Source organism: Pelecanus crispus, chromosome 5, assembly GCF_030463565.1.
Source record: "Pelecanus crispus isolate bPelCri1 chromosome 5, bPelCri1.pri, whole genome shotgun sequence".
Classification (NCBI taxonomy): domain Eukaryota; kingdom Metazoa; phylum Chordata; class Aves; order Pelecaniformes; family Pelecanidae; genus Pelecanus; species Pelecanus crispus.
The window spans coordinates 26,978,930-27,000,698 of record NC_134647.1 but is presented as its reverse complement, the minus strand read 5'-3'; the positions used below and the strand labels follow the sequence as shown (position 1 = coordinate 27,000,698).

Below are 21,769 nucleotides of genomic sequence, written 5' to 3'. Positions count from 1 at the left end.
AACATTTTTCACAATTGTTATTTGAAGGAAGGATACTTTATGTTTCACAGAAGTGTATGTACCTGAAAAGGGATGGGAAGGTGAAGGAGGGAAGGAGTGTTATGCAGATAGGTAACTGCCTAATGCAGCTGTGACCATGTGAGTGCATAGCTCTGTTTTTCACTCTAGCTATCTCCATCTTCCTTTAGCATTTTTTTTTTACAAGCTATGTGTGATTTTTTCCCCCCCCAGCTGTTCCTGGACCTTGTGACAAGCCAACAGTTAGTAGTATAACACGTGACTCAATGACTGTAAACTGGGAAGAACCAGAACATGATGGTGGCTCTCCTATTACTGGTTACTGGTTGGAGCGCAAAGAGACTACTGGAAAGAGATGGACCAGGGTTAACCGTGATCCTATCAAACCTATGACACTGGGGGTTTCATACAAAGTTACAGGTCTTATTGAAGGCTCTGAATATCAGTTCCGTGTTTCAGCTATCAATGCAGCTGGTGTCGGTCCACCAAGCATGCCATCTGATCCAGCAATTGCTAGAGATCCTATTGGTAAGTATTTTACATTCCTATTTTTGAATTTGAAAATAGTCAAATAAGAATATAGAATATATTGTTATGCTGTAATGGTATGATAATATTTTTCAGCCCCACCTGGCCCTCCTATTCCAAAAGTTACTGACTGGACAAAGTCTTCTGTAGACTTGGAGTGGACTCCACCATTAAAAGATGGTGGTTCTAGGGTCACTGGCTACATTGTTGAGTATAAAGAGGAAGGAAAGGAAGAATGGGAACGGGTAGGTGGAAAACTATTACAGTGTCTGCATTTTTTCTCCCTGTGTGTCTATCAAAAGAAATCCCTCCAGAATATATATATCTTTACAAATTTTCACTATGCAAGTTATTTTCTTAAAGTTCATATTTTTCCGCCATAATTCTCTTCATATGTTTAAAATGTAAGACCAAGTGTAAAAGTCAGCAACTGCCCCTCCACAACATCAAGTTAACTTTGCAGTTTCCTAAGCTTAGAGTTTTTAAATTTCTGTTTAAAGATGTGAGAAAATATATAGGTAATTCGTGATAAAAGAACAGAAGACAAGACCAAGTGAGAACTGGCACAAAAGTAAGTGTCACTGGTATCAGACTGTGCCAAATAATTTGCAACTACTATGTCCTTACATTTTCCTACTTTTTTCAATAATGCATTACTGAATTATTTTTTTCAATAATGCATTACTGAAAATTTAAATGATGCATACCTTGGCTATTTTCTGTATCTCTGTAAACATTTGGGTGCATTTTAAGTAATACCTAAATTTCCTGCACTGTCTCCAGGTAAACAGGCTTCCTATTGGCATTTTAAAAGAACAAAGAATTTCCCTTTTTTTAACACTCTCACTTATATGAGTTTATTTGTCCAATAACACATGTAATTCTTCTGACACCACAGACTATTGTAATTGCTGTAACATCCTTGTCTGTTAGAATTATCAAAAAGGTAAATCTTCAGAATATCTTCTATGTCCATGTCCTGTATTTCCTGTCCTGGTTTCAGCTGGGATAGAGTTAATTTTCTTCCTAGTAGCTGGCACAGTGCTGTGTTTTGGATTTAGGATGAGAATAATGCTGATAACACACTGATGTTTTAGTTGTTGCTAAGTACTGCTTATGCTAGTCAAGGACTTTTCAGCTTCCCATGCTCTGCCAGGCGCACAAGAAACTGGGAGGGGGCACAGCCAGAATAGTTGATGCAAACTGACCAAAGGGCTATTCCAGACCATGTGACATCATGCTCAGTATATAAACTGGGGGGGGGGGGGGGGTGGGTTTGGCTGGGGAGCAGCGATCACTGCTCGGGAACTGTCTGGGTATCAGTCGGCAGGTGGTGAGCAATTGCATTGTGCATCACTTGCTTTGTATAGTATTATTATTATATTGTTACTGTTATCATTACTATCTTACTTTATTTCAATTATTAAACTGTTCTTATCTCAACCCAGGAGTGTTTCTCACTCTTATTCCTCTGATTCTCTCCCCCATCCCATCGGGGTAGGGGGAGTGAGCGAGCGGCTGCGTGGTGCTTAGTTGCTGGCTGGGGCTAAACCATGACATTCCTTACACAGATTCTGAAGAATTCTGTTTGAGCTAGATCCATGTATGCTTAAGACCGTCTTGTGCTTGTAAATCTGAAACAACATCTGATTTAAGATTTGTTTCAAGTATCACAAACAATTTGATGATACCTTGATGTTTGCTGATGTTACAATATTTTTTTTCCAGGTGAAAGATAAAGAAATTAGAGGAACCAAGTTCGTTGTGGCAGGATTAAAAGAAGGATGTTTTTACAAATTTAGAGTTAGAGCAGTGAATGCTGCTGGCATCGGAGAGCCTGGAGAAGTTACAGACATTATTGAAATGAAGGACAGAATTGGTATTTATCATTGACATTTACATTTTTAGTACCCCTAAGTCAAAGTGAGAGAAAAAAAAATTCATTTAATTTTTTTGTTCACCTCCCACAGTGGCTCCTGATATTAATTTGGATGCAAGTGTCAGGGACAGAATTGTTGTTCACGCTGGAGGAGTAATTCGGATCATAGCATATGTCTCAGGAAAACCAGCTCCAACAGTGACTTGGAGCAGGGATGTCCGAGCTTTACCAGAAGAAGCCAGAATTGAAGAAACAGCTATTAGTTCTTCTTTGGTCATCAAGAATTGCAAAAGGAGCCATCAGGGTATATACACTCTTCTTGCTAAAAATGCTGGTGGTGAGCGGAAGAAGACTATTATTGTTGATGTGCTAGGTAAATAGCAACTTCAGTCCTTGTGAAAAAGTAAAATTTCATAACATTCAGCATGTATACTTAAATGTTCCATTTCTTCTTTGCTTTCAGATGTGCCAGGCCCAGTTGGAATGCCATTCCTTACTGAGAACCTAACAAACGACTCTTGTAAATTGACATGGTTTACTCCAGAAGATGACGGTGGTTCTCCTATTACCAATTATATAATTGAAAAACGGGAATCTGACCATAGAGCTTGGACTCCAGTAAGCTGCACAGTTACAAGACAGAATGCTACTGTTCAGGGACTCACTGAAGGGAAAGCTTACTTCTTCCGAATTGCAGCTGAGAATATAATTGGCATGGGTCCATTCACAGAGACAACAAAAGAGATTGTTATTAGAGATCCAATAAGTAAGTATATTTTTGGGTTTGGATTACTGATGAATATGCAGAAAAATGCATTTACCCTTTTTTTTTGATTGTTTATTCACAGCTGTTCCTGACCGTCCAGAAGACCTGGAAGTAAAAGCAGTTACCAAGAACTCTGTTACATTAACTTGGAACCCTCCAAAATATAATGGAGGCTCAGATATCACCATGTACGTTCTAGAGAGCCGTCTCATTGGAAAAGAGAAATTCCACAGAGTTACAAAGGAGAAAATGCTTGATAGGAAATACACTGTAGAAGGCTTGAAAGAGGGTGACACCTATGAGTATCGTGTGAGTGCTTGCAATATTGTGGGGCAAGGCAAGCCATCATTTTGCACAAAACCAATCACATGCAAGGATGAAATTGGTACGTACCTTTTTCATCTTTCTTTTGAAAACAGTGATTATATTTACTGATTCCTTACTTATTAATATTGTTGACATTTGTGGGCATTGCTTTTTAATATCATCTTTCAGCTCCTCCATCACTTGACCTTGACTTTAGAGACAAGCTTACTGTGCGGGTTGGTGAAGCTTTCAGCCTGACTGGACGTTACTCAGGCAAGCCTGCACCAAAGGTTACTTGGCTAAAGGATAATATTGTTGTGAAAGAAGATGACCGTACAAAGATCAAGACAACTCCTACAACTCTTTGCTTGGGGATACTAAAATCTGTCCGTGAAGATTCAGGCAAATATTGTGTTACTGTAGAGAACAGCACAGGATCAAGAAAAGGCTTTTGTCAAGTTAATGTTGTTGGTAGGTTTTACTGAACAACAGTATTGTATGTTATTTAGTAGTGATTAGAATTCATTGAATTATATAAAATGTAAATATAAAAATGTGTTCTTTATTACAATAATTTGATTTACTGCATTCTCATTTATACTGAAATACTATTTATTAATTTTGAGTACATAGTTAACTCTGGCTTAGTTTATTCAGCATGACTAATTTAATGTCTCTACATGCATTTACAGAATGTCAACACTGTAGAAAATGTCAGTCACCAAATACCTTATAAGTATTAAGGAATTAAGTGCAGTGAGTCAAACACATATTAAAGAAGAATATTCTTGGTCTTGATTCCTTATTAAAACTGTGATGCCAAGTTTCTCATTTCATAAAATATTTACTGTATTGACACTGTTTAATCTATGTCATTATGTGAAGTTCATATAAATGCAGGGCTATGCTTTATTTTTTCTTAAACAGATCGCCCATCACCTCCAGTAGGCCCAGTTATATTTGATGAAGTTCATAAGGATCATATGGTAGTTTCCTGGAAACCTCCATTAGATGATGGAGGCAGTGAAATTACAAACTACATTATTGAGAAGAAGGATGCACACAGAGATGTGTGGATGCCAGTTACATCTGCCACAGTTAAGACAACATGCAAAATTCCTAAGCTGCTTGAAGGAAGAGAGTATCAAGTTCGAATTTATGCTGAAAATCTTTATGGCATAAGTGATCCTCTCATCTCTGATGAGATGAAAGCCAAGGACCGTTTCCGTATGTTATTAATTTGCTATCTTACTTTGATACTTTAATCTTTACTCTGTTTGTAGTGCTCATAAACTCCTTTTTTTTTTTTCCCCCCCAAGGTGTTCCTGATGCACCTGAGCAACCAATCATTAAGGATGTTACCAAAGATTCTGCAGTAGTGGTTTGGAACAAACCATATGATGGAGGAAAGCCAATAACAAACTATATTATAGAAAAGAAGGAAACAATGGCTACAAGATGGGTCAGAGTTACCAAAGACCCGATTTTTCCCAGTACTCAATTCAAAGTACCTGACCTACTTGAAGGCTGTCAATATGAATTCCGTGTTTCAGCAGAAAATGAAATTGGTGTTGGTGATCCTAGTCCACCATCAAAGCCAATTTTCGCTAGAGATCCAATTGGTAAAGTATTAGACTTCATTTCTCATTGAAATTTTAATGAACTCTTCATTTCAGTTAGAAAATAATTTTAAGTTTCCTTTTTTCCCCATTTCTTCCTTTTTTTGCCTTTTTAACAGCAAAACCAAGTCCACCTGTTAATCCAGAAGCAGTAGATAAAACTAAAAATTCAGTTGATTTATCTTGGCAACCACCACGCCATGATGGTAATGGCAAGATAATTGGCTACCTTGTTGAATATCAGAAAGTTGGAGATGAAGAATGGAAAAAGGCCAATCTTACAGCAGATTCTTGTCCTGAAACAAAGTACAAAGTCACTGGCCTTACTGAGGGTTTGACCTATAAGTTCAGGGTCAAGGCAGTCAATGCAGCAGGTGAATCTGAACCAGCCTATGTTCCTGATCCAGTAGAAGTAAAGGACAGACTTGGTGAGTTTAATAAAATCGGTTAAGTTTACCTCAGAAGAGATATTTTTCTTAATTTTCTAAAAACGTATATGTGTTTGATTCCAGAACCTCCTGAGCTGATACTTGATGCTAATATGGCCCGAGAACAGCATGTAAAAGCTGGAGATACCCTGAGACTTAGTGCTGTTATTAAAGGTGTTCCATTCCCAAAAGTTTCTTGGAAGAAAGAAGGTCATGAAGTCTCACCCAAAGCTGATATTGAGGTTACAGGAGTTGGCAGTAAGCTTGAAATACGTAACACTGTCCATGAAGATGGTGGAATTTACTCACTGACAGTTGAAAATCCAGCTGGTTCAAAGACTGTTTCAGTAAAAGTTGTTGTCTTAGGTAATCTTTTTGATGTTCCTTTTATACTGCATGTTTTTATTCTATAATTGGAGATTAAGACATAAAGGAATGTCTGGAAAATATCAATAAACCTAGTTATAAGAAATACACAGTAGAAAAAGGACTACAAATTACATGAAATATATTAATTTCTCTTGAAATTTACTAAGTTTTGTAAAAAATGCTTTGATTATCAAACCAATAACAGATTCAATTTTTGTCAATATTAGATAAGCCTGGTCCACCCAGAAACCTGCAAATCAGTGAAGTTAGAAGCGATTCTTGCTATCTCACTTGGATGGAACCAGAAGATGATGGTGGCTCTGTCATTACCAACTATGTGGTGGAAAGGAAAGATGTAGCTTCTGCACAGTGGGTAACCATGTCATCATCCTCCAAGAAACGCAGTCACATGGCTAAATATCTGATGGAAGGCATTCAGTACCTCTTCCGAGTTGCAGCTGAGAATCAGTTTGGTAGAGGTCCATATGTGGAAACACTCAAACCTATTAAAGCTATAGACCCACTGCGTAAGTGTTTTTCAGTTATATGATTTGTTTTGTTCATACAGGTTTTGTTAATTTTTGAGATTATCTTTTTGGTACTAATGTGAGTATGGTACACTGCTACCGTAGATTGGCCATACCAGTAATCATTTTGGTTTTGTATTTTAAAAGATCCTCCAGGGCCACCGAAGAATCTGCATCATGTAGATGTTGACAAGACTGAAGTTTCCCTTGTTTGGAATCGACCAGATCGTGATGGTGGTGCTGAGATAACTGGCTATTTGGTGGAATATCAAGAAGATGGTGCAGATGAGTGGACAAAGTTCCAGACAGTCCCTATGCTAGACTGTGTTGTTACAGGCCTACAAAAAGGAAAAATATACAAATTCCGTGTGAGAGCTCAGAATATTGTTGGTCTTAGCCTTCCAGATACAACTATACCAATAGAGTGTCAAGAAAAACTAGGTAATTTTTAGTTTTTCGTGTTGTTTCACTGATTCTTTCCCTCTTTCTTTAAGCATTTCCCCTGAAAAGGTAATTTCTATTTTTCTCTAATTTCAGTACCTCCATCTGTGGAACTAGATGTGAAGTTAATTGAAGGTCTTGTTGTTAAAGCTGGCACCACAGTGAGACTTCCTGCGATTATGAGAGGTGTGCCAGTTCCCACTGCAAAATGGGTTACTGATGGCACTGAAATTAAAACAGATGGCAGACACAAGATTGAGACTGACAATTATTCAACTGTACTTACCATCAAAGACTGTATAAGAAAAGATACAGGAGAATATCTACTCACAGTATCTAATGCAGCTGGCAGCAAAACTGTTGCTCTACATCTTACAGTTTTGGATGTTCCTGGCCCACCAACTGGTCCTATTAATATTCTTGAAGTAACACCAGAACATATGGTTATTTCTTGGCGCCCTCCTAAAGATGATGGTGGGAGTCCTATAATAAATTATATTGTTGAGAAGCGTCAATCAAAGAAAGAAACTTGGGGAGTGGTTAGCTCTGGAACAAGTCACACAAAAATTAAGATTCCACGACTACAGAAAGGCTGTGAATATATTTTCCGTGTTCGGGCAGAAAATAAGATAGGCATTGGTGCACCCCTTGATTCAGAGCCAACAGTTGCTAAACATATGTTTGATCCCCCATCCCCACCTGGTAAACCAACTGTTTATGATATTACAGAAAATGCTGCAACAGTGTCTTGGACCTTACCAAAATCTGATGGTGGAACTCCAATAACTGGTTATATACTCGAACGTCGGGAAGCATCTGGTAAATGGGTGCGTGTCAATAAGACACCAATACTTGATATGAAATACAGAGTCACTGGTCTTTTTGAAGGCAACACATATGAATTCAGAGTTTTTGCAGAAAACATGGTGGGCTTAAGCAAACCATCTCCAAGCTCTGATCCAATAAAAGCATCACGTCCTATCACGCCTCCTGGACCACCTATAAATCCAAAATTAAAAGACAAAACCAAAGAAACAGCTGATCTTGTGTGGACAAAGCCCCTCAAAGATGGTGGCAGCCCAATTCTGGGATACATTGTGGAATGTCAGAAAACGGGAACTACGCAGTGGAATAGGATTAATAAGGATGAACTCATTAGACAGTGTGCTTTCAGAGTACCTGGGTTAATAGAAGGAAATGAATATAAATTCCGAATAAAAGCTGTCAACATTGTGGGAGAGGGAGAACCAAGAGAACTGGCAGAAACTGTACTTGCAAAGGATATTCTTTCTCCTCCAGAAGTAAGCCTAGATGTGACCTGTCGAGACTTAATTACTGTCCGAGTAGGCCAAACAATCCGTATTACTGGTAAAGTAAAAGGCAGGCCAGATCCTGACATAACGTGGTCTAAAGATGGCAAAGTACTAGTCCAAGAAAAGCGTGTTGAAATAGTCCACGATCTACCTAATGTTGAACTGCAAGTGAAAGAAGCCAAAAGATCTGATCATGGCAAATATATAATAGCAGCTAAGAACAGCTGTGGACATGCTCAAGCTTTTGCTGTTGTTAATGTACTTGACAGACCTGGACCATGTCAGAACCTGAAAATAAGCTATGTCACAAAAGATTCTTGTATGATCGCTTGGGAGAGTCCAGTGGATAATGGTGGCTCTGAAATTACAAATTACATAGTAGAGTACCGTCAACCAAACGAAAGGGGGTGGTCAATTGTCTCCTCTGATATCACTAAACGGTTAGTAAAAGCAAATCTTCTAGAGAACCGTGAATACTTCTTCAGAGTTTGTGCAGAAAACAAAATAGGTCCAGGTCCTTGCATTGAGACCAAGACTCCCATCCTTGCCATCAATCCTATTGACAAGCCTGGAGAGCCAGAAAATCTTCACATTGCAGAGAAAGGAAAGACATTTGTGTATCTGAAGTGGAGAAGGCCAGATTATGATGGTGGGAGTCCCAATTTAAGTTATCATGTTGAGAGAAAACTGAAAGATTCAGATGAATGGGAAAGGGTTCACAAAGGCAGCATTAAGGAAACACACTATATGGTAGATAAATGTGTTGAAAATAAGATTTATCAATTCCGAGTTCAAACCAAGAATGAGGCAGGTGAAAGTGACTGGGTAAGAACAGCTGAAGTTGTCGTGAAGGAAGATCTACAGAAACCAGTGCTAGACTTGAAGTTAAGCGGGGTGCTAACTGTGAAAGCAGGTGACACAATTAGAATTGAGGCTGGAGTCAGAGGAAAGCCACAGCCTGAAGTTGTATGGACAAAAGACAAAGATGCCACAGATCTAACCAGATCACCAAGAGTCAGTATTGAAACAACTTCTGACACATCTAAGTTTGTTCTCACAAAATCAAGGCGTAGTGATGGTGGGAAATATGTGATTACTGCAACTAACACAGCTGGTAGTTTTGTAGCATACGCTACTGTTATTGTCTTGGATAAACCAGGTCCTGTAAGAAATTTGAAAGTCACTGACATTTCAAGTGATAGATGTACTGTTACTTGGGACCCTCCAGAAGATGATGGTGGTTGTGAAATACAGAACTACATCCTGGAAAAATGTGAAAGTAAGCGTATGGTCTGGTCTACATATTCTTCCTCTGTCCTAGCAAACTATGCAAATGTGACACGCCTCATTGAAGGTAATGAATATATATTCAGAGTTCGTGCAGAGAATAAAATGGGCACTGGTCCACCAACAGAAACACACCCAATTATTGCAAAAACAAAATATGATAGACCTGGACGCCCTGACCCACCAGATGTCACAAGAGTTAGCAAAGAAGAGATGACTGTAGTTTGGAATCCACCAGAATATGATGGTGGCAAATCAATTACAGGATACATTTTAGAGAAGAAAGAGAAACGATCACTAAGATGGGTTCCTGTTACTAAGACTGCGATCCCAGAGAGACGCAAGAAAGTTACTAATCTCATCCCTGGTCATGAATATCAGTTCCGCGTCAGTGCCGAAAATGAAGTTGGACTTGGAGAACCAAGCTTGCCATCAAGACCTGTAGTAGCAAAAGACCCAATAGGTATCATACCACTGTATTCTACTGTATTTTGTTTTAATGTTAACATAACAGATTGCTAAATTGCACAACTGTATTTTTATTTGTAATTTTTATTGTGTTTCAGAACCACCTGGTCCTCCCACAAACTTGAGAGTGGTTGATAGCACAAAGAGTTCCATAACCCTTGGCTGGGGAAAACCAGTGTATGATGGTGGTGCTCCAATTATTGGATATGTTGTGGAAATCAGACCAAAAGTTGAGGGTGCTGATCCTGAAGCAGGATGGAAACGGTGCAATGTTGCTGCCCAAGTTATTCATACAGAATTTACAGCCACCAGCCTGGATGAGAACCAATTATATGAGTTCAGAGTTTCTGCCCAAAACCAGGTTGGCCTTGGCCGACCAGCTGAACTGAAAGAAGCTGTGTCTCCCAAAGAAATACTTGGTGAGTTTTCCCATCCTCTTTATGAGTATTTACATACAATCTTTATTTGCTCTGGGTTTATTTTATGTGCTAAACTTTGCATTTTATTTCTTTAATTTTGTCTTTCAGAACCTCCTGAGATTGAGTTGGATGCAAGCATGAGAAAATTAGTCACAGTCAGGGCAGGATGCCCCATTAGACTTTTTGCCATTGTTAGGGGTCGCCCAGCACCAAAAGTCACCTGGAGGAGAATGGGGGTTGATAATGTTATCAGAAAAGGACAAGTTGATCTGGTTGACACTATGGCCTTCTGTGTCATCCCCAATTCAACACGAGATGACTCAGGCAAATATTCATTGACACTTGTTAATGCAGCTGGAGAGAAGGCTGTATTTGTGAATGTCAGAGTCCTGGGTAAGTAATGAGAGAAATACCTCTAGGCAATTTTTTAACTAAATTGAATGTTCATTGCAGCAATTTTTATGACCCCCAAGTATTACAGCTTTTGAGCACAACTGTATCAGCTAACACTAACTCCCCCTGTATAGGAAGATGTAAGTCCCCTTTAATTTTAACTTACTAAAGAAGAAAAGACTAGCATAAATTGAATTTTTTTTATAGATACTCCTGGACCTGTGTCGGACTTCAAGGTTTCAGATGTCACCAAGATGACATGCCATCTTTCATGGGCTCCTCCAGAGAATGATGGTGGTAGCCCAGTGACTCATTACATCCTGCAGAAACGCGAGGCTGACAGGAAGACCTGGGGAACAGTCACTGCAGAACTAAAGAAAACTAGTTTCCAGATAGCTAATCTTGTACCTGGAAATGAATATTTCTTTAGAGTAACAGCAGTAAATGAATACGGGTCAGGTGTTCCAAGTGACATACCAAAACCAGTTCTAGCAACAGATCCACTAAGTAAGTACGCCTTTATGCACATTTTATGGTTTTTTTCTCTAATTTTAATAAGATTTTGCATTTTTTGGAAGTTGGTGTTTCTAAATTGGACAATGCTACTAACTACTCAATGATAAACATAAATATTTCTGTGTCAGTTTCTTCAATACTGACAACACAATCTATGAATATAGTACCTTTGCAATTATTAAGAAATTTTCTCTTTTCCATATTGCCCTTGTTGAATTAGCATGGATAACATCCAATAATTCAACAAGTATTCAATATTCAGAAAATCCTAAATCTTCAATGTTTAATGTGTTTCTTTTTTTTTTTTTTTTTCCCCTGAAAGGTGAACCTGATCCACCAAGAAAACTTGAAGTTACTGAAATTACGAAGAATAGTGCTACTTTAGGCTGGCTGCCACCATTGCGTGATGGAGGCTCTAAAATTGATGGGTACATTGTTAGCTACAAAGAAGATGACCAGCCAGTAGATCGCTGGACACAATATTCAGTTGTTAAAGATCTCTCCATTGTTGTAGCTGGTCTGAAAGAGGGAAAGAAGTACAAGTTTAGAGTGGCAGCTAGAAATGCTGTAGGAGTAAGCTTGCCAAGAGAAACTGAAGGAGTATTTGAAATTAAAGAACAACTCAGTAAGTAACAATTTAAATACTATGTTGCAATATTCTGCTTTAATAATTAAATGATCAAGAATTTTAGTTCTTTGAGTGAGTCCCAGAAAGACATATGCTTTATGAAGTCATCTGGAGGATTATGGTTAACTGTATTGAATATTTTGACAGGTCAGAAAGGATGAGAGTTGCCCACTAATTCAGAATTATTAAACAATTTTGCAGGTATGGTTTCAGTTGGAACCAGAAGATAGGAACTAAAGAGAAACAATCATAGAATCATAGAATCATAGAATCATTTAGGTTGGAAAAGACCTTTAAGATCATCCAGTCCAACCATTAACCTAACATTACCAAGTCCATCACTAAACCAATTAAGGGTAGAGTAGCACTTTCATGTTTCCTGGCTTGGTGGCTGGATTATTTATAATGAAAGTAAAAACTAGGAATCATTAAGATTGGAAAGGACCTCTAAGATCATCAGTGCAACCATCATCCCAACACCACCATGCTTACTAAACCATGTCCCGAAGTGCCATATCTACCCGTTTTTTTAACACTTCCAGGGATGGTGACTCCACCACCTCTCTGGGCAGCCTGTTCCAATGCTTGACTACCTTTTCCATGAAGAAATTTTTCCTAATATCCAATCTAAACCTCCCCTGGCGCAGCTTGAGCCCATTTCCTGTTTTCCTATCGTTATCTACTTGGGAGAAGAGACCAACACCCACCTGGCTACAACCTCCAATAAATACCTTCAATGAACGTAAAATGAAAGAGGAAAAGAGTCAGAGTGGTAGTCTGAGAGATAAATGGGGTCAAAAGTGGGAGCTGTTTCAAGATAAGAGAAAACAAGTTGTTTATATTGTAGACTTGGTTGAGAATGTAAAGCGAAAGCCAGGGAGGACAGGTTGGCCTAATTAAGGTAGTAGGGTCCCTGAGGCACAGGGAGACATAAGGGTAAGGGGTAGATGAGAAGAACCTTCTTCATTTGTGACATGGAAAGAGGAAGAGAAAGGTACAGGAGCAAAAGAGAATGAAAACTAGCCAATGGCAGGAAGAAAATTACACGAAACATACTGCCAGGTTTCTTTTGGAAGAAATCAGGAGGATTTTGTGCAAAAGAAGAAGTAGGAGAAGGAGCTCTACCTGAAGACTAATTCAAGGGTATAGAAACATTGACTGTGGAAATGGGTTTAGTTCAGCGAGAACTTCGGTCTTTCTTTTCTGCTCCGTCACGTTTGTCTTGTAGAAAGTCAGCAATAAGTGAGCAACAAGAAGTTCCAGATATGAAGAGGAATTATGTGTCATGCATTAATAGTGCAGAAGTCTCTACATAAGCATGTGAGAAGGCAATCCAAACTCAAAAATACTCTCTTATAAACTGTAAAAGAATGTGGAATCTCTAGTTGTCCATAAGTGGAACCTGAATTCAAAATTATCAAGTCATTCTTACTGGTGATTCCACTTGAGAGAGAAGCAGGGAACTTTCACATGAAAACATAAGAAAAAGTAAATTAATATGTCACAGAAGTTGAATTTATATGTCTGTGCATGATTTTTTTTCAGTCCCACCTAAGATCCTGATGCCTGATCACGTTCACATTAAAGCTGGAAAGAAACTGAGAATTGAAGCTCATGTGTATGGGAAGCCTCAGCCAGTCTGTAAATGGTTGAAAGGAGATCAAGATGTAGTTACATCCAGTCGCCTTGCTGTGCATAAAGCCGAAAAGTCTTCTGTTCTTATCATTAAGGATGTGACTAGAAAAGATTCTGATTTTTACACTCTTACTGCAGAAAATAGCTCTGGTACTGATAGTCAGAAAATCAGAGTGATAGTCATGGGTATGTTCCATTTGATTATTTTTAAACCCAGCTTTATACAAAACTAGTTTTAATATATTCCAGTGGTTGCCATTTTCTTTCATCCCTTTTTTCTTTATTTACTTTTTTGTGCAGATAAACCAGGTCCACCACAGCCTCCATTTGATATTTCCGAAATAGATGCTGATGCTTGCACTCTTGCATGGCATATACCTCTTGAAGATGGTGGCAGTAACATTACAAACTATGTTGTTGAGAAATGTGATGTAAGCCGAGGAGACTGGGTAACAGCTTTAGCTTCTGTCACAAAGACAAGCTGCAGAATTGGAAAACTGATTCCTGGAGAAGAGTACATGTTCCGCGTTCGTGCTGAAAATCGTTTTGGGATTTCTGAGCCGCTTACTTCTGGCAAGATGATTGCAAGATTCCCATTTGGTATGTCAGGTTTTGACAGCAGCATTTCTCTTTTTAGTCCTCCTAGTAAGAAAGCATGTGATTGATATCCATCTTTGTATTTCTTTCTAGATGTTCCTAGTGAACCAAAGAATGCACGTGTTACCAAGGTCAATAAGGACTGCATTTTTGTCGCCTGGGATAAACCAGATAGTGATGGAGGCAGTCCAATCACTGGTTATCTTATTGAGCGCAAAGAAAGGAACAGTTTACTGTGGGTGAAAGCTAATGACACAGCTGTGCGCTCCACAGAATACCCTTGCGTGGGTCTCATTGAAGGTCTTGAGTATACTTTCAGAATTTATGCATTGAACAGAGCTGGAGCAAGTAAACCTAGTAAACCAACTGAGCTTGTCACAGCAAGAGCACCAGTTGGTAAGCCAAACATACCAATAATTTGCAACAGACTGCTGGTTTTATGGTAATTTTCAATATATCTGCAACTCTCTATGATCTTCAGTTTGCCCTTGTGTTTATATTTTCATGTTTATCATGACTGCACTGTCAGTGCACTGTGTGGGTATGCTGTAAATAGGATCCAACACTATTAAAGCCATTTTTTAATATGTTAGCATTTTTTGGCAAAACAGACTATAACATCATCTTATTTGCCTTAGATCCCCCTGGAAAACCTGAAGTTATTGATGTCACTAAGAGTACTGTATCACTGGTATGGACAAGACCAAAGCATGATGGTGGTAGCAGACTTATTGGCTACTTTGTTGAAGCGTGCAAATTACCTGGTGATAAGTGGGTTCGGTGCAATACAACTCCACATCAAATACCCCTAGAAGAGTACACTGCTACTGATTTGGAAGAAAATGCTCAATATCAATTTAGAGCAATTGCCAAGACAGCAGTTAACATTAGCCAACCTTCAGAACCTTCTGATCCAGTGACCATTCATCCAGAAAATGGTAAGAAATGTAAAAGCATTTGAGAACTCTGATAAGAACCTGTGCATATTGAACTTACACTCATGTGAAGAATTAGATGTTTATCTCTTACTAGATTGATTAACTCTTGGGTTCTTTCCTTTCAGTTCCCCCCAGAATAGAGTTGGATCTGTCTATGCAATCACAGCTTACAGTAAAAGCTGGAACTAATGTGCGTCTGGAGGCAAATGTATATGGCAAGCCAATGCCAACGATCACCTGGAAGAAAGAAGGAGAAGTTTTAAAGCCATCTGAGGGTGTTAAGATCACCACTAAGAGAAATCTTGCTACAGTTGAGTTGTTCAGTGTTAACAGGAAGCAAACAGGAGACTATACTATTACTGCTGAAAATGCAAGTGGATCAAAGTCAGCAACCATTAAGCTTAAAGTACTTGGTAAGCTAAAGACTGTCTGTTAATGAATGCATTTATAGTTAAATTATATAGCAAGAGATAGATCTATAACAATGTGATGTTAATTCTTCTAGATAAGCCTGGTCCACCGGCCTCCGTGAAAATCAAACATATGTATGCAGATCGTGCAATGCTTTCTTGGGAGCCTCCTCTGGAAGATGGAGGTTCAGAAATTACTAACTACATTGTGGACAAGCGTGAAACAAGCAGACCAAACTGGGCCCAAGTCAGTGCCACTGTACCCATTACAAGCTGCATAGTGGAGAAACTAATAGAAGGACATGAGTATCAGTTCCGCATATGTGCTGAAAACAAATACGGTGTTGGAGACCCTATCTTGACTGAACCAGCAGTTGCTAAGAATCCATATGGTTAGTGTTTTGTGGGATAGCTTCATTAGTCACTGTTTTTTTGTGTACACTTATGAATGTGAACATAACTTTCAAATAAATCTTCACAGATGTACCCGGACCCTGTGATCCACCGATAATTAGCAATGTAACTAAAGACTTCATGACTGTTAGCTGGAAGCCACCAGCTAGTGATGGTGGATCCCCAATAACCGGTTATATACTTGAGAAGCGTGAAACTAAGGCTCTTAACTGGACAAAGGTAAACAGAAAGCCTGTCATTGAAAGAACTGTTAAGGCTACTGGACTCCAAGAAGGAACAGAATATGAGTTCCGGGTGATAGCATTGAATAAGGCTGGACCTGGCAAGCCTAGCGCACCATCTAAAGCAGTGTATGCTCGTGATCCTCAATGTAAGCTAAAAGTCTCAGATATTTTCCATGTTTATTTCCAAATACTTTTGTACAGCATTTGGTATGATAACTTTATGTTATTTTAATTCTCAGATCCTCCTGGCCCACCTGCTTTCCCGAAAGTGGTTGATACTACTCGTAATTCAATAAGCCTGTCATGGAGCAAACCAGCATATGATGGAGGAAGCCCTATTATTGGCTATCTAGTGGAAGCAAAAAGAGCTGACACAGACAACTGGGTCAGATGCAATCTACCCAAGAACTTACAGGCTACGCGATTTGTCGTAACAGGGCTGATGGAAGATACAGAGTACCAGTTCCGTGTTTATGCTGTCAATAAAATTGGATACAGTGATCCAAGTGATGTTCCTGATAAACACACTGCAAAAGACATTTTAAGTATGTTCATTGAAAATAAATTACCTTGTTGACTTTTGCTTTAATTCATAGGATGGGTTCCAAAGACAGGGTTTGTCACAGATCACAGAAGCAGATTAATCTGGAATGTGTCATTTCTCAAAAAATGTAGGCTAGAAGTGGCTAATTTGGAACAGAATAGGGCAGTTAGGAACTGAGTAGAATCTGACTGGTGTCAGATACTCTTCTGCCTCCTATTTTGGGTCTTCAAGATTTTTTTCTTTCTCTAATCCTGGAATTAGACTTTTCAGATCTCTCTTCTATTCTTAAAACTTTCAGTCTTCTTCATGTCTTCTGAACAATTTGAAGCCAAGATTACTATTCTAAGCATCTGTGTGGCACACTGTTTAATTGTATGACACTTATTCCTTAAGAGCCATGCTGGCTTCTGCATGCATTTTGCTGTATGTACAAAAGCATTGCTTCACAGACCTGTCTTGGTTCAAGATAAGCAGTATAGTCTGGGAGGCTTTGAAACTCTTTTGAGTTCTAGAGGAACTAGGAGGCTTCTTCATATGATAAGTAATGTAAATGGTAAAAGGCAGGAAAAAAGGAAGTGAAATCAGTGTAAAAAAGTGCCAAGTTTGCAAATGATCTTGAAATGGGAGTCAGGACGCTAACTCACTAACATCATCATGGGCATGAGAACAAGTTGGTTAATCTAGTGAAATGCCAGTAGAGAGGGACTTTTTGTCACAGTAACTTCAGTGATAGTCTTAAAGATGATGTCTAAATTGCATGTTTTTTGTTAAACACACAGTTCCTCCTGAAGGAGAACTTGATGCAGAACTAAGGAAAGTCCTTGTGTTGCGTGCTGGAGTCACAATGAGACTTTATGTGCCAGTAAGAGGACGTCCACCTCCAAAGATTACATGGTCTAAAGTGGGTGCTAACCTAAGAGATAGAGAAGGATTAGACATCAAGTCAACTGATTTTGATACCTTCCTGCGTTGTGAAAATGTGAACAAATATGATGCTGGAAAATACGTCCTCAGTCTGGAGAACAGCTGTGGCAAAAAGGCATACACCATTGTTGTAAAAGTACTTGGTAAGTGTCAAAGTTTTCCCCATTGTGTTTCTTAACTTTTTAATTGATAATTCTTTGTATTTTGTTTACTAAATGAAATGTGTGGTTGTTGTGTTTATTTAGATACTCCAGGCCCTCCAATTAATCTGATTGTAAAGGAAGCATCGAAGGATTCTGCCTTCATTACATGGGAACCTCCGCTAATAGATGGTGGCAGTCCAATCACAAATTATGTCGTTGAAAAACGTGATGCAGAAAGAAAGTCATGGTCCACAGTAACAACGGAATGTCCAAAGACAAGCTGCAGGATAACTAACTTAGAAGGTGGCAAATCTTACTTCTTCAGGGTTTTTGCTGAAAATGAATACGGTATTGGTGACCCCTGTGAAACTCGTGATGCTGTTAAAGCTTCTGGTAAGAAAAATTAATCCATTTCAGCTATTTGGTATTCAAATAATTTTTATTTGTAGCTTGAACGGACATTTACTATGCTTTTCTTCCTTCTAGAAACACCTGGGCCAGTTGTGGATCTAAAAGCTTCAGCTGTAACAAAATCATCATGCAATTTAGTATGGAAAAAACCTATCAGTGATGGTGGAAGCCGTATTTTTGCGTATGTTGTCGAAGTCCTGACTGGTGAAGATAAATGGCAAGAAGTCATGCGGGCAAAGAACCTCCATTTTTCAATGAGAGACCTAAAAGAAGGACAAGAATACACTTTCAGAGTGAGAGCCCAGAATGATGCTGGATATGGAACTCCAACAGAGCTCACAATTGTGGCAAGAGATGATGTTGGTAAGCAGCAGCTTAAGATCATTAATTCAATGTTTCACTTACCCAGATTACATTTATTTTATGCTTACTATCATTACTATGTATTCATACAAATCAGATACCTTTAAAACAGCATCTTAATTTTATCACAGAGTTTATGCATAGCTGAATAACTGGTTTCTTTTATTTTTACAGTGGCGCCTGATCTTGATTTAAAAGATCTGCCTGATTTGTGCTATATAGCTAAAGAGGGTAGCAATTTCCGTCTTAAAATCCCAATTAAAGGCAAGCCTGTCCCAACTGTAACTTGGAAGAAAGATGAAGACCAGGCACTTACTGAGAGTGGAAGAGTTGCATTTGAGTCTACAGCAGTTAACACCACACTTGTAGTACATGACTGCCAGAAAGCTGATGCTGGAAAATACACAATAACTCTGAAGAATGTTGCTGGCAGCAAGGAAGGCATTATTTCTGTGAAAGTTGTTGGCAAACCTGGCATACCAACGGGTCCAGTGAAATTTGAAGAAGTCACAGCTGATGCTATAACCTTAAAGTGGGGCCCTCCAAAAGATGATGGTGGTTCAGAAATCACTAACTATGTCCTAGAGAAGAGAGATAATGTAAACAATAAGTGGGTGACTTGTGCCTCTGCAGTACAGAAAACGATGTTCAGAGTTACAAGACTTCATGAGGGAAATGAATATACATTCAGGATCAGGGCCGAAAATAAATATGGAGTAGGTGAAGGTCTTAAATCTGACCCTGTCATTGCGAAACATCCATTTGGTAAGTGTGGATTATAATTTTCAAAATTGAAAAAAATATCTTAGGGGTGATACTTATTTTTAATGTTACTGCATTTTTTTTATATTGTTTAGATGTGCCAGACGCTCCTCCACCTCCCAACATTGTTGATGTTCGGCATGAATCTGTAGCTTTAACTTGGACTGATCCCAGAAGAACTGGAGGCTCACCAATCACAGGTATATCCCCCAAAGCCTCCCTAGTATTTCAGTTCTTAATAGTTCTTTCTCTCTGTCAAAGAGTAAGATAAAGCTATCAGGTGTTTATTCTTTAAATTGAGTGATTGACTGATTGACTAATTGATTGATTTCACTGTTCTACTTCCTACTGTCTCTATGATGAATTTTTTAAAAAATTTAACTTAACAGTTGGGAAAAGGCTAACTGAGAAACAATATTTTTGCACAGAGCCAAAATATCTAAAGAAAGAAAAACAAACTCATCTATATGTTACATTACTTGGGTCTATAAAATCAGCAATTTGCATTTCCAAACATCTCATCGTTGCAATTACATACATCTGTAATTTGTGTCCACATCTATTTCTTAATCTGGTTTTCAGTGTTCCTCTTGTACAATGCCTATGTTACATGCCATACAGACAGTATGATGTTTCTCAATGCTATAAGAAATGAAGATTTCTAGAAAAACGCTCATATTTTCATCTCACCATTTATCTTCTAGGTTATCACATTGAAGTCAAAGAAAGAAATAGTCTTCTGTGGAAGAGAGCAAATAAAACACCAATAAGAATGAAAGATTTCAGAGTGACAGGGTTAACTGAAGGTCTGGAATATGAATTCAGAGTAATGGCAATCAATATGGCTGGAGTAGGTAAACCAAGTCTGCCATCTGAACCAGTTGTGGCACTTGATCCTATTGGTAAGTCAACAGGAGAATAAAAAGGAAAATTCTGAAATTTGAAATAACTTTTGTTTGACCACTATTTATTACTTTTTCTTCTAGATCCCCCTGGGAAACCTGAAGTTATCAATGTAACTAGGAACTCAGTAACACTCATTTGGACAGAACCAAAATATGATGGTGGACATAAGTTAACCGGCTATATTGTTGAAAAACGTGATTTACCCTCAAAGACTTGGACAAAAGCTAATCATGTGAATGTTCCAGACTGTGCATTTACTGTAACTGACCTCACTGAAGGCTCCAAATATGAGTTCAGAATTAGAGCAAAGAACACTGCTGGAGCTATCAGTCCTCCATCTGAATCCACAGGAACCATAATATGCAAGGATGAGTATGGTATGTAGATGGCATTAAAAATGTGGAATTTTATTTGATTAATTAATACCAAACACCCACCACCACCACCATTTTCCTGTTATAACAATTGGGGGTTTTTGTTTGTTTGTTTGTTTGTTTGTTTTGACAGAGGCACCAAGCATTGTTATCGATCCTACTTTGAAGGAAGGTTTAACGGTAAAAGCAGGAGACACCATTACAGTGTCTGCTATTAGTATCCGTGGCAAACCACCTCCAACTTCAGCATGGTCAAAAGCTGGAAAAGATTTTAGACCTTCAGAGCTTGTGCACATTGAAACCACACCAACTTCTTCTACTCTAACTGTCAAATATGCAGCCAGAAAAGATTCTGGAGAATACACAATCACTGCAACCAATCCTTTTGGCACTAAGCAGGAGAGCGTACATGTGAAAGTTTTAGATGTTCCAGGACCTCCGGGTCCTATTGAGATCAGCAATGTTTCAGCAGAAAAAGCGACTCTCACATGGTCACCTCCTGCAGAAGATGGTGGATCACCAGTCAAATCATACGTCCTTGAAAAGAGAGAAACCAGCCGACTGCTCTGGACATTGGTTGCTGAAAATATTGAAAGCTGCAGACATGTTGTTAGCAAGCTCATTCAAGGAAATGAATATGTTTTCCGTGTCTCAGCAGTAAATCAATATGGCAAGGGTGAACCAGTACAATCAGAACCAGTTAAAATGGTGGATAGGTTTGGTACGTAGAAAAATCTAAGAAGTTTCAGTGTGTTTTTATTAATCTCTGAAGACTTGATTTTTGTTTTAACTGTACTTGTTTCTTCCTTATCAGGTCCCCCAGGCCCTCCTGGAAAACCAGAAGTAACAAATGTGACTAAAAATACCATCACAGTTACCTGGAAAAGGCCAGTAGATGATGGTGGAAGTGAAATCACAGGTTACTATGTGGAGCGAAGAGAAAAGAAAGGTTTAAGATGGGTCAGGGCAACAAAGAAACCAGTTTCAGATCTTAGATGCAAAGTAACTGGTCTCCTGGAAGGAAATGAATATGAATTCCGTGTCAGCGCAGAAAATAGAGCAGGAGTTGGACCACCAAGTGATGCTTCAAACTCAGTCATATGCAAGGATGTTGCATGTTAGTATCATGCCTTTTCTTTTTTTGGGGTGGGTGGGATGGGTGGGGAGCACATTCAGACAGCATAAGAGTGACTTCCTCTGTAACGTAATGTTTTATCTT

General features: G+C 38.7%; 1 protein-coding gene across 1 annotated transcript in view; it reads left to right on the top strand.

Annotated features, from left to right (window-relative positions):
- Nucleotides 1-21,769, top strand: part of TTN (titin) — a 242,336-nt gene that overhangs the window by 176,358 nt on the left and 44,209 nt on the right. Inside the window, exons 245-279 of the mRNA XM_075710465.1 lie at nt 232-546; nt 643-791; nt 2,275-2,425; nt 2,517-2,798; nt 2,889-3,191; nt 3,274-3,576; nt 3,687-3,968; nt 4,425-4,724; nt 4,817-5,119; nt 5,236-5,544; nt 5,629-5,910; nt 6,141-6,440; nt 6,588-6,881; nt 6,978-9,944; nt 10,048-10,368; nt 10,477-10,761; nt 10,969-11,268; nt 11,600-11,902; nt 13,451-13,726; nt 13,841-14,140; nt 14,231-14,533; nt 14,776-15,075; nt 15,201-15,488; nt 15,581-15,877; nt 15,967-16,269; nt 16,363-16,668; nt 17,447-17,734; nt 17,837-18,127; nt 18,221-18,508; nt 18,683-19,273; nt 19,366-19,470; nt 19,975-20,172; nt 20,257-20,553; nt 20,684-21,271; nt 21,365-21,667. Coding sequence (XP_075566580.1) covers nt 232-546; nt 643-791; nt 2,275-2,425; nt 2,517-2,798; nt 2,889-3,191; nt 3,274-3,576; nt 3,687-3,968; nt 4,425-4,724; nt 4,817-5,119; nt 5,236-5,544; nt 5,629-5,910; nt 6,141-6,440; nt 6,588-6,881; nt 6,978-9,944; nt 10,048-10,368; nt 10,477-10,761; nt 10,969-11,268; nt 11,600-11,902; nt 13,451-13,726; nt 13,841-14,140; nt 14,231-14,533; nt 14,776-15,075; nt 15,201-15,488; nt 15,581-15,877; nt 15,967-16,269; nt 16,363-16,668; nt 17,447-17,734; nt 17,837-18,127; nt 18,221-18,508; nt 18,683-19,273; nt 19,366-19,470; nt 19,975-20,172; nt 20,257-20,553; nt 20,684-21,271; nt 21,365-21,667 — 13,071 coding nt within the window. The remainder of the gene's footprint in view (nt 1-231; nt 547-642; nt 792-2,274; nt 2,426-2,516; nt 2,799-2,888; nt 3,192-3,273; nt 3,577-3,686; nt 3,969-4,424; nt 4,725-4,816; nt 5,120-5,235; nt 5,545-5,628; nt 5,911-6,140; nt 6,441-6,587; nt 6,882-6,977; nt 9,945-10,047; nt 10,369-10,476; nt 10,762-10,968; nt 11,269-11,599; nt 11,903-13,450; nt 13,727-13,840; nt 14,141-14,230; nt 14,534-14,775; nt 15,076-15,200; nt 15,489-15,580; nt 15,878-15,966; nt 16,270-16,362; nt 16,669-17,446; nt 17,735-17,836; nt 18,128-18,220; nt 18,509-18,682; nt 19,274-19,365; nt 19,471-19,974; nt 20,173-20,256; nt 20,554-20,683; nt 21,272-21,364; nt 21,668-21,769) is intronic.